This window comes from Magnusiomyces paraingens (genome assembly GCF_902498895.1).
Source record: "Magnusiomyces paraingens strain CBS 517.90 genome assembly, contig: contig3, whole genome shotgun sequence".
Classification (NCBI taxonomy): Eukaryota; Fungi; Ascomycota; class Dipodascomycetes; order Dipodascales; family Dipodascaceae; genus Magnusiomyces; species Magnusiomyces paraingens.
Genome location: NW_022474069.1, coordinates 4,549,210 through 4,561,888, shown reverse-complemented (window position 1 = coordinate 4,561,888; position 12,679 = coordinate 4,549,210). Strand labels below are relative to the sequence as shown.

The window sequence follows — 12,679 nt, the reverse complement described above, 5'->3', positions numbered from 1 at the left end:
ACAATATCATTGATAGAAACCATAAGCTAATTGTTATCGGTAAATAGAAACCTCTTAACACCCGAAATTATAAATTTAAAAATACCTCTCAAAAAATTATTCTTAAAATATGTAACTTCTATATTTTTTTTAAAAAAAAATTTACAGCTTTCCTATGTTTTAAATATAAATAAATAAATCGCTTGGTTTCACGATAGTAGTTTAATGTCGGAGGTGGTCTCGTTAAATCAAGTCACGTGATATAGACAAATTTGGAAGAAAAAAATTAAAAAAAAAATTAAAAAAACAACCTCCAGATACACTGCTTTGTTGCTCATCTCGTTCCCTATTCTTCATTTTTGTTTTTTTGTTTTTTTTTGTTTCTGCCTTTTGATTAGTTTTTTTTTTTTGTAAAAACTATAGTTATTATTGCTGTTTATTAACGCCAGCTTGTAGGCGTACGTTTTTTTCTCATAAGCTACTATTTTTTTTTGGCTTTTAAGAAAAAATTTCATTTAAAATCATAGCAAGTTCCACTATGGATATAAATACCCAAGATAGACTTTCATCGTCTTCGGCCTCGGCCCCTAGTTATAACAGTGCACAGTCAACCAGAGACAATAGTCCGGATATCGCTTCACCATTAACATCACAGAAACAGGCTGATCAGTTAAAGAGTAAATGGCGTCTGGGTCTGCTTTTACTTTCTGTTGTCATAGTATTATGGGTGGCATCAGGATTTTTGGTTAACGTATGTTGATATCAATTTGCGAAAAAAAAAAAAGTTTTTAACAAAATTTAGGGAATATTTGAATCTGGAGTCTATCGCAAACCATATTTTGTGACATACTTAAATACGGGCACATTTACCGTTTATATAATTCCATCAGCGTGGCGATGGATAAAGGAAAAACTAAAACACCGTGGTTCAGTCACAACTCATACTAATTACCCATATAACATACGAGTACAATCATTAACAGAACAAGAAGGGTTGCTATCACCTGCTCACAGTCAACATAGCCTACAAGATTTAGAAGCTGCTTCCGCGGCACTTCAAAAGAAAACAAGCGGATCAAAAGGTCAAAATACCCCAGAATTGCCTAAATTTACAGTTGCCCAAACTGCAAAGCTTGCATCTCAGTTTTGCTTTCTGTGGTATTGTGCAAACTTATTTTCGAATGCTAGTTTATCCTATACATCAGTAGGTTCTTCTACATTGTTAACTAGTACTTCCTCCATTTTCACGCTTATTTTAGGGAGCATTTTTAAAGTGGAGAAGTTCAGCTTTAAGAAACTAGGCGCACTAGGCATATCGATTCTGGGAATTGCCCTTATCAATAGAGAAGAATCCATTAGCACGAGCAACTCGGTAAATGGAGGGAATCCAGACAATCCTCAAGGATTAGCCTGGCTTGGAAATTCAATGGCACTGGTTAGCGCTCTGCTTTACGGTTTTTATACAACATTACTCAAGGTTCGCGTAGGTGATGATGACGAGCGTATCAACATGTTTCACTTTTTCGGATTTGTTGGACTATTCACTCTGTTGCTGTTATGGCCTATGATTGTGATTTTCAACTATTGTGGTGTGGAAAAGTTTGAGCTTCCACCAACGGAGTACGTCTGGGTTATTGTGCTCATCAACGCAGCCTCGACAATCATTTCAGATTTTTGCTGGGCAATGTCAATGTTGCTGACATCTCCACTCGTTGTTACAGTTGGTCTATCGGCTACCATTCCCCTAGCTTTAGCTGGCGATATGATTCTTAAATCGCATTTTGGCACTTGGCTCTATTATGTTGGTGCTTTGCTTATGTGTCTATCATTCTTTTTCATTAACCGGCAAGAAACAGTAGACCACGAAGATTCACCAAGTGAGCCTGACCCTCATTAACAGTAGAGTATACATTTTTTTATTAGGTATTTAGGTTTATAAATATAATGAATTGTGGACATTATTTGATTGGTTTAAGCAAGCTAGCTTATTATTTTTTTTGAAAAAAAAAAAAAGAAATCTTAAAATAGGGCAAGGGTTTCCTCCTTATCTTGATAAGGGTTTAAACGTTAGTAAACACCATTGAAATGGAAAATTTGGGTCATTCACCTCTATCATTTGTAAATACCCTAGATAACTTGATTTGAGAATACCACTTGAAATTTTTTAATCAAATTTCTGCCAAGATTTAGTATTAATTCTATCATTGATGAAAATCAGTGCTGTGTATCACCAGGATAAAAGAAGAGGAGTAAGCCTAACTTACGTCATTGATTTTTTTTTAAAAAAAAATGGAGTTGTTCTTGAATGCTGAATTTATTTTTAAAAAATATTCGATAACAGTAGTTGTTAATATCTGTAGCAATCTTAATTCGGTAAAATGAAGTCAAAAACTGTCCAGATTTTTTGAATTTCATGGTTACTTAGCCTGTTTTCCTTTTTTTTCACGCCAAACCTATCAGCAAAATAGACTGGTCTTGGTTATTGTGCCCGGTATTTCCCAAGAAGTCTAAACTTGAATTAACCCTTTTAATTTTTTTTCTTATCAAAAAAAACTTAAATAGAGATATCTTCTCACAGAACTCAGTATGGTCTTGGCCAGCACGCCAGCCAAGCAATTATGTCCTGCTTTTTTTTTCCTTTCTTTTTTAATGCCGAAAAAATGACTGCTCAACATAATGCTGCTACGGAGAGTGCTGCAGCAATTATACAGGTTGTCGCTTTGTAATTATAAATTAGCAGATTTTTTTAACAATAGATTGAGATTGTTTTGGCAAACCCCCTATTGTGGAGATATCAAATCATTTAGAACAATGGAACAATAAGCGTACTCTCGTGACTATTACTTCTTTAGATTTTATGTAGGAGGATTATTTTGTGACAAAATAAGTTGCTGATCTATTAGGTTTGATTGATATTCTTTTTAAATGAAATACTTTTTTTTTATCTCAAATATCTTAGATGTTTCGATCCTTGAATTTTTCAAAATTTACTATACGCCCAAGTAAATTCTCAACATAGTAAATTTTGAAACGCCGCACAAAATTGTTTTAGGTATTGTATCACGTGATATATGAAAAACATTATTTTTGATTTTGATCTTTAATTTCAATAGTTCAAATTTTGGTGCAGTGTTGTCACTTCTCAGCTAAATCTTGAGTTTTTCTGATAACCTTTAAATTATTGAGCATTTTTAAATAAATTTACCTTTAAGAGAGACATATTCAAGATCTAATTTTATATTTATTTATAATAACAAAGTTATCAAGAACAGTTGTCTTCTATCATAGTGATAGAGAGGCCCATAAATTCCTTTTCTAGTATATCTAGTATATTTAATGATTTCACAAATAAAAATAAATTTAGAAAAAAAAATTATTTCAGAAGGTAGTTTTGTTCGAGTTTAATATCTTCACTGAGGCTTGAAGAGTTTATGTCTTAGTAAGCTTAGTAAGCCTAGTAAGCCTAGTTGACGGTTTTTATTTTCGTGGGTTTAGTTTAAACCTGTACCCCTTAAATTGTAGCAATATCCATCTTTTTGCAACTCTACTATAACATGAAATTTAGAAATAAGTTAACATCAATTTTGAACATTAAAATCTATATTGTTCACACTATTCATATTTATTTCTATCCAAATACTATTTTTTTTTTGTTTTCAAATTTCAACCCCTCTTTTTCTCCTCATCTAAAGTATAAAAAAAAAGATAGGTGAAGATTTTTCATAGTTAGTGTACTAGCCGTTGCTAGGCATACGGCATCTTCAAACCCCACGAGGGCAAATTTCAAATCAGGATTGGCTAAGATGTTAAATTTATTTTTCAAAAAAAAAAAAAAAAAGCATGGAGGGGAAAATTTTTAAGACAAAAAAATATTTTTTAGAATTGAAAAATTCTAATTTTGCTATTTGAAAAGAGTCGAATAATGTGAAATTTTCGTGAAGACAAAAACCTGCCAAAGAATAATTTGATATTATTATTAAGAATTGTATTCACAATCCACCTTTTGAAAAATAATAAGCCACTTAGATAATAATCATATCACGGGCCAGTTTGTAGATTATAAAGCTGTCAGTTACTTGTAAGCCTATCATCTGAAAAAAAACTAGCTAAAAGAAATAACCGAACATGAACTTGAAAAATGGCATATTTGATTTATTAAACACTTCAAATAGGTTTGAAATCGAAATTTAAAATGTATTCAAATGATTCTATTCTAGCCCATCTTTCGGAAATGTTTAATTGCCATTGTTTTCAGTAAACTCAAATTCTTTTTCTTATTCTTATTCTTTTTCTTTTTTTTTCCTTTTCTTTTTTCTCTTATGATCTTTGACCGTTTCATTATTCTTTGATACAGCCACACAAAATTATAACGCCTTTTTCTAAAAAAAAAATTTCTAAGCAAAACTTGTGCTTTCATTGTTTTTTTTTTAATTTTTTATATTAAAAATATATTGGCATTTTTTTTAAAAAAAAATTAAAAAAGAAATAATAAAGGGTTGCTCTAATCCAATGATTTAAAAAGAACCTCATAACATGACACTGAGGAAGCGATTTCAATATGGATACAGCATATGTACAACCGACACTTTTTTATTGTTTTAGTTGTAACATATAACGGTTTTTTTTAAAAAAAATTATCGTCACTTCGAGCCTCAGAACCTTATTTTTTTTTTTATCTTCAACTTTTACTTTTACTTTTTACCTTTATCTTTATCTTTACTTTTGCTTCTACTTTTTATTTTAATTGTAATTAGTTACCGCATTTGTTATGCCTGTTTTCACTCGACCAATGTTTAAAAACAATTTCAACTGATTAACAAAACATTTTTTTTTTTTTAAAAGCGTTTGCAATAGGAAGGAATAAATAATTATTCGGTTCACTTGAGACTTTTTTAGAGCTCCTTCACTAAATTTCTTTGAGTAATACGTAAGATCTTGGCAACATTAATAGTAAGAAAAATAATCACCACAAATATTCAGATTAAACAAATTTTCATTGAACCTCGATTAGAAAATATAAATTGAACTTTTTCTTTAATAAATTATAATGTTTATATTTTATATATTGTTGTAAATTAGTTTCATGAGGTCAATGAATTATTAAGTGAGCATAATGATCTCAATCATGAGTAAAAAAATTTTGGCTAAAATTTTTATCAAAACAAGAAATTTTTATTTTAGTTTCCAGGATTGTATTAAAGTTTAAGAGCCCATGAGCTAATCTTTTGAAAAGGCTTGTGAGCGAGAAATCACCAAACTTGACTATTTTTTACTCACAAGCCTTTTCATCCTTATTTCCAATTAGGGATATGAAAGAAGTTGATGGAACCTATTTATATAAAAATCACTAAATAAATTTCTTGATTTTTTTCAAAGAAAAAAAATTGAGGAATATATTTACTGATTTTTGAATTTTTGAAAAAATTTTCCCCCCTTATTATTGTGACTTTCAAACGTTTTTTGAGTGAAATTCTTTTCAACTTTTCAATTTTTCATAGAATACCGTAAAATGTCCACATGACCTTTTTTTTTTGATAAAGCAATCACATTTCTTTTTTCGGAAGCAATTTTAAGTTTCTTGGGTGGTACGACTAGCAAGTACCATAGCTTAGTCAGTTGTTAGAATACATCATCTTAGTATTTTTTTTTTCTTCTTATACATATGTACATTTTAAAGAATCAGGGCATAGAAAAAAATTTGGCGGGGAAAAAAAAGTATAATTTTGAAAGAAAGAAAGATAAAAGCAACTTTCAAGCATAGAAGTAGAAGAATAATTCCGGAGCTGATAGTGGCTGACTGTGCCGAATGGTACCTTTGTTTCGGTACCTCTACGGAGCAATATGGTCATGTGTTATTCAAGTGCGGAGAAACTAGTTGCAAGGCTCCATGACTTAAAAGCTAAACTTATCTTTAAATTAGGCATGACGGTCCCAGGATGCTATGATAATTATCATAATGGAGGTTTGGTAACTGTCAAAGATTTGTTGAAAAAAAAAAAAAAAAACAAATTTTGAAATCTTTTTTTTTCAGTTCCTGTTCTTATCTTTTTTTTTCTCGATGATATTTTGGATCTCTTAAAGTTTCTTCACAACTCATAGTTCCAAGCCTGGGCGTTGCTAGCAGGAGGAGTCAACTTACGTTTATAGATGCCCGATCTAGGTACCCAGGTACTTTGGTACCCAGTGGGTACCATGTGGGTAGCTCATTTGACAAAATCTCCCAAAATCACGAACTACTCCTCCATTCAATTTCTCAACATATCCTGATCCCAGGCTTGTTGAAAATAACGGTTCCTGAAACTCAAGCCAGACCTTTTACCACCCGACCTCCTAAAGACTCAAAAACTTTCAATAGTAATTTCAATCATGATATCTGAATCTAAAACCATTTCTTCTTTTAAGTATTTCGCTCCCATAGTTCCTTTTATACGCTCCCTTTGGCCTTCCAGCTTGGCACCAAACAACACACCCTTCCCCTCATTCAGCCCAGCTCAATCTTCCACTGCCATCACCAATTGAAATCACCATCAACGAGCGGTTGCAGCATCTTAAGCAGCACTTCAACCAGCATGCAGCCAAATATACTGTCGCAGTTTTGATTGTCGTTGTTGTGCTCGGCACACTTTACTTGGGGTCTTGGCAAAAAAAAAAAAAATAAAAAAAAAAAGGTTAAACGCCACTGTTTGAATATCAGTAATCCTTGTAGATAAACATTTTTTATTTCATGGCATTTTTTCTTGTCAGAAAAATTATAAATATAGCCTGATATCCCCTAATTTAAGAGATTTTGTATTTATATTTTTCATTTTCTCTTTATCTTGAATCTTTATTCACATATCCAATATAAGCCTAGCTGGTTCTTTACTTATATTTAGATTTACAACTAATCGCATAAATTTCATAAATTTCATAATATTCAATAAGTCTTTTACAATCTAAATCACAATGGATTTTGAAAAGAAAAATCCTGTGGTCCACACACTTTCAATGGACCCATCATACATGTCCGGTAGTGAAAATGCCGGAATGGATGTCAAAAACGCACCATGGACTCTCACCATTGAACAAGCAGCCAGTGCGTTTGAGACAAATACTACTAGTGGTATTACTCACGACGAAGCCAAGAAAAGACTAGAAATCTATGGTCCTAACCAGCTTGACCAGGGTGAAGGTGTCTCTATGATCAAGGTATTTTTACGGCAAGTATGCAACGCTATGATTCTAGTTCTTGTGATTTCAATGGCCATCTCATTTGGTATTAAAGATTGGATTGCCGGTGGAGTTATCGCCGGTGTTATTGGCATTAATGTGGTTGTTGGTTTTATCCAAGAGTACAATGCTGAAAAAACCATGGACTCTCTCCGATCTCTTTCTTCTCCAACAGCCAGAGTCATTCGTAATGGTACCGATGAAACTATTCCTTCAATTGAGGTTGTTCCTGGAGATCTGATTAGTGTCAAAGTTGGTGACACTATCCCTTCGGACTTTAGAGTCATTGATTCTATGAACTTTGAAACTGACGAGGCTCTTCTTACTGGTGAGTCGCTTCCTGTTGCCAAAGAGCAAATTCCAATTTTTCCTCTTGAATGTGGTGTTGGAGACCGTATCAATATGGCCTATTCTTCGTCAATTGTTACCAAGGGCCGTGCAATTGGTATTTGTACAAGTACTGGTATGCATACGGAAATTGGTGTCATTGCTATGTCCCTCCGCTCCCAAAATAAAGGTTTTCGCCCTGTCAAGCGCGACGAGTTTGGCAAGGCCCGCAAGCGTGATTATGTTGGTGCTTTTGTCGGAACTGTTAAAGATGCAATTGGTGCCTTCCTTGGTGTTAATGTCGGCACCCCTCTCCACAGAAAGCTTGCTCAGCTTGCTATTTTTCTGTTTGGTGTCGCTGTTGTCTTTGCAATTGTTGTTATGGCTGCCCAAAAATTTAAAGTTAACAAGGAAGTTGCTATCTACGCCATTGCTGTTGCTCTTTCTATGATTCCTGCCTCTCTTGTAGTTGTCCTTACTATTACTATGGCCGTTGGAACTAAGATTATGGTTAGCCGTAATGTTATTGTTCGTAAACTTGACTCTCTTGAAGCTCTTGGTGCTGTTAATGACATTTGCTCTGATAAGACTGGTACCTTAACGCAAGGTAAGATGGTTGGACGCAAGGTTTGGATTCCCACTGTTGGTACCTACCAAGTTGTTAACTCTACTGAGGCTTTCAACCCAACAATCGGTCAGGTTACCTTTTCGCCAAACACACCTTTTGAAGACGGCTCTGAAGATGATATTCACCAGAACATCCCGGAACCTTTCTCTAAGAAATTCACTGAATGGCTTGATGTTGCTTCTCTTGCTAACATTGCCAAAGTCCACTATGAAATTGACGAAAGTGGAGCCCACATTTGGAAAGCTAACGGTGACCCTACTGAAATTGCTATTCAAGTCTTTACACACAGAATGGATTGGCAGAGACCTAAGTGGACTGAAGGTGATAGTCCAAAATTTTCTCATCTTGCTGAATACCCCTTTGACTCCTCCATTAAGCGCATGACAGCTGTTTACAAGGAAAACGCTACTGGTCTTACCCACATCTTTACCAAAGGTGCGGTGGAACGTGTTTTGAACTGCTGCTCTACTTGGTATGGTGGCTCTAACCCTGACGAAAATGGAATTTCTCCTCTTACTGAAGAGGATAAGGAATTTGTCCTGAAAAATATGGATGCCCTTGCTAAGCAAGGTCTGGTATGTAAATTTCTTTTTTTTTTTTCTTATGACTAACTTTTATAATAGCGCGTTTTGTCATTTTCTAGAAAGCTTTATGATGGTCCTGAAAATACAGACTGGAAGGAGTTGGAACGTGGAAACCTGGAAAAAGATCTTCACTTCCTTGGACTCATTGGTATTTACGATCCTCCCCGTATTGAATCTGCTGGTGCTGTCAAGTTGTGTCACAAGGCTGGTATTAATGTTCACATGCTTACAGGTGACCATCCCGGTACTGCCAAATCCATTGCTCAGGAAGTTGGAATTCTTCCTCACAATTTGTACCATTATCCAGAAGATGTTGTTAAAGTTATGGTCATGACTGCTCACCAATTTGATTCACTTTCTGATGATGAAATTGATGCACTTCCTGTTTTGCCTCTTGTTATTGCCCGTTGTGCCCCTCAAACAAAGGTCCGCATGATTGATGCACTCCATAGACGCAAGGCTTTCTGTGCCATGACCGGTGATGGTGTTAACGACTCTCCTTCTTTGAAACGTGCTGATGTTGGTATTGCCATGGGTATTGCTGGTTCTGATGTTGCTAAGGATGCTTCTGATATTGTCTTGTCGGACGATAACTTTGCTTCGATTCTGAATGCGGTTGAAGAAGGTCGTCGTATGGCTGCAAACATTCAAAAGTTTGTTTTGCACTTGCTCGCTGGTAATATTGCTCAAGCTTTGTTTTTGCTCATTGGTCTTGTTTTCCAGGATGAGGATGGAATTTCTGTTTTCCCTCTTTCTCCGGTTGAAGTTCTTTGGGTTATTATGATCACTTCTTCTTTCCCTGCTATGGGTCTTGGTGTTGAAGCTGCAGCACCGGATATTATGGAACGTCCTCCTGTTGATCCCAAAGCTGGTGTTTTTACTTGGGAGGTCATTGTCGATATGCTTGTTTACGGTTTCTGGATTGCTGGTGTCTGTATCTTTTCGTTTGTCGTTGTTGTTTACAAGGATGGAACTGGCAAAGATGTTTTGGGCAAGAACTGTAATAACAAGTACACTGACGTATGCGAGCATGTGTTCCGTGGTCGTTCTGCTTCATTCTTGACTATGACTTGGTGTCTGTTACTTCTTGCTTGGGAAGTTATTGACATGAGACGATCACTCTTTAGAATGCACCCTGAAACTGATACACCATACACTCAAGTGTTTAGAGACTTGTGGAGCAATCAGTTTTTGTTTTGGTCTGTTATTCTTGGATTTGTTTCTGCTCCTCCATTGATTTACATTCCGGTCATTAATAAGGATGTTTTCAAGCATGGTCCTATTGGATGGGAATGGGGTATCAGTGTTGCATCAATCTTTATTTTCATGATTGGCGCCGAGTCTTACAAGTATTTTAAGCGCATTTATTACAGACGCAACGCAGAAAAGGTCAAAAATCCTCAAGACGATTTGGAGAATTCTCCATTTGCAAAGTATGCATCTCTTTCAAGACAAAACACAATGGAGCATCAGACTGTCATTATCGGGGCTGCCAAGAAATAAGCAGTTTTTGTGCTCTTTGTTTTTTTGTGTTTAATATAGAAGTTTGTGTCATTTCATTTTTTAGCATTTGTGTTTTTATTAATATAACTTGAAAAATAAAAAAAAAATTGAAATTTAAAAGATTTGTAGTACTTGAAGTACTTAAAGTATTTCCAATGTTTGTTTGGACAGCCAATTGTTAGTTGTTGAGAAAGATGGTTGGAAAATTAATCTTTAGCTATGTTACAATTATTTGTAACTTGAAAAATATGTTGACAGCTGATGTAAACAATAAGAGTAGTAAGCTTTCACTTCAGGAATGAAGAATTGACCTGAAAAAAAACTTTTATCCATCGTGATTCAAAAAATAATTATTATACTCGAAGCAAGCCCTATTTTTTGATAAATTTTTTTATTTTCAATTGGTTAAATAAAACTAAAAATTACATAAAAGAAACGCCATCATAAAAAAAAAGAACAAAAAAAAGTGGCTTAAAGAACATATAGAAATTTCATAACTCATTGCTAATAATATCAAAATAAAAGGTAAAAATGATTAAGAAGTGTGATATTAATTGAAGATTTATCAAAAATATAATGGAACCGGCATTTTCTCAATCATTTAAACACTTTCATTGGTTTGTTTAGCTTGTCGTGGTCATAAACATGACTTTTAGTGGTATCATCATAAACGATAATCGAAGAGGGGGGTGGAAGGAACAAGGAAAAAGAGATAACAAGTTTTGGTAAAAAGATTTAGAAAAAGTCAATTTTCAATACCCTCTTTACTGTGGGGCTGTAGCAACAAGAAGAGCAAACGTGCTTACGCTTCCAATGGCTGCTCCAACGCCCAACTTTAGAATATAATCAAGAATGCGTGCACGCTTTGACGGCCTCTCTTCGTGTGGTGCAGCGGGAGCAGCAACAACTTCCGTCTTCTCTTCTGTAGTAGCTTCGGCAGAAGACTCTTCTTTTTCATCTGAAGTAGCGGCCTCGTCATTTTTATTCTTCTTAGAATCAATATCCTCTTCAATTTCATCATCTCTCTTTCGCTTTCTGCTGGGAGTGGTAGAGTCTAGTAAAGTTAGCAAAATGCTAAATAAAAAAAAATTAATAAAATGTATAAATACCATTTTCAGAATTTTGTTCTGTTTCCTTAATTTCCGCAGTCTCTTTTTGTTCTGCTTCAGTCGAATCTTTCAGAAAAGATTCTGTTTGTGTAGCTTGTAGACTCTCCTCAATAATCACTTCATCATCTTGAGACTTAGCTGTCTTTTCTGTTTCAATTTCAACAGGAATGGCTACTTCATCATTACTATCTCCATCAATTTTAATGTTTTCGGTTTGCAAAAAGGTCTCGTCGGCAGTATCTTCAAAAGTAGAGGGGACTTGAGAGCTTGTTTTCTGTGTAGATTTTGCATCAGGGGTATCATCAATTTTAGCAGAAACGTTAACTTTCAAAGAATTAAGATCACTGAACTTGCTAGCAAAGTGCATAGGGCATAGTTTCTTAAATGTATGAGAATCAACCTTTCCAAGGTGTCGAGTTTCGTCCGGCGACAGAGTGACAGTATGATCATTAATGACCATCGAAGTACCATGTCTGTTTTTAAGTTCAGTATAGAGAAGTTCGTCATCCTTGAGAGTAAATAAACCATGCTCACGGCTCAAAGTTTTGACTGCAAAAATAGAAGGCTTCTTTCCGCGACCGACTTTCAAAGTATTATTGTTACTGTCCAAGGTAAAAGTTTCGGATTTAGTACCGTCCATGCTAGTAAGCATGATAACCACACGTTGATCTGACATTGTTTTTATTAGTTTTTGAGATTTTAAAATATCAAGAATGATTAATTTTCTTCAAAAATATATAAGAAAGAAAGATCTTAAAAGTGAAAAAAAAATAAATAAACAAATGATTGTTTACTTTTGAATGGTGGGGGAAGTCAAAGACAAATAGAAATGAGGGATTGTCATGGATACGATCCGTTGGGACGTTGTTTACAATTGGGGAACCCTCATCATCCGCAATCAATAACGAGCCAGTGAATTTCCTTTTAGGAGCAAAAAAAAACAAAACAAAGTAAACAAACAAATAAAAAAGATGGAAAACAAATAAAAAAAAAACGTGAAAATCAAAATAAAAAAAAAATTTCAAAACTTACTGGACATTTTTTCTGTTTGTTCAAGTGTCGGATGTTAGATTTACTTTTTTTTTTTTTAAAAAAAAAGAGATATATATGTTCTTTAGAAATGATTGGGGGGAATATAAGTTATTAAATAGAGGAGTGATTTCTGTTTAAACTGTTTGATTAGATGGATACAAGTTAATAGAGCAAAGAAATTTTATAAAAAATTTTAAAACAAGACAAGTTTCTTAAATAAAAAGTTGGAAATATACAAGCTTTTTAAAAGTATTGTTAAAATAATCCGGATATTATAATTAAAAGAATTAATTAAATCAAAAAAAAAA

General features: G+C 34.2%; 3 protein-coding genes across 3 annotated transcripts; 2 read left to right on the top strand and 1 right to left on the bottom strand.

Annotated features, from left to right (window-relative positions):
• Positions 1–517: 517 nt before the first annotated feature.
• Positions 518–1,876, top strand: SAPINGB_P004696 (uncharacterized protein; the record flags this gene model as incomplete). Its single annotated transcript, XM_031999411.1, has 2 exons — positions 518–730; positions 782–1,876. The coding sequence occupies 2 exons, from the start codon at positions 518–520 to the stop codon at positions 1,874–1,876; spliced, it is 1,308 nt and encodes a 435-aa protein (XP_031855302.1).
• Positions 1,877–6,924: 5,048 nt separating this feature from the next.
• SAPINGB_P004695 (uncharacterized protein) lies at positions 6,925–10,230 on the top strand (the record flags this gene model as incomplete). The annotated part of the gene is made up of 2 exons (XM_031999410.1): positions 6,925–8,718; positions 8,767–10,230. The coding sequence occupies 2 exons, from the start codon at positions 6,925–6,927 to the stop codon at positions 10,228–10,230; spliced, it is 3,258 nt and encodes a 1,085-aa protein (XP_031855301.1).
• Positions 10,231–10,994: 764 nt separating this feature from the next.
• On the bottom strand, positions 10,995–12,015 carry SAPINGB_P004694 (uncharacterized protein; the record flags this gene model as incomplete). The annotated part of the gene is made up of 2 exons (XM_031999409.1): positions 10,995–11,284; positions 11,340–12,015. The coding sequence occupies 2 exons, from the start codon at positions 12,013–12,015 to the stop codon at positions 10,995–10,997; spliced, it is 966 nt and encodes a 321-aa protein (XP_031855300.1).
• Between the last annotated feature and the right edge of the window lie 664 nt (positions 12,016–12,679).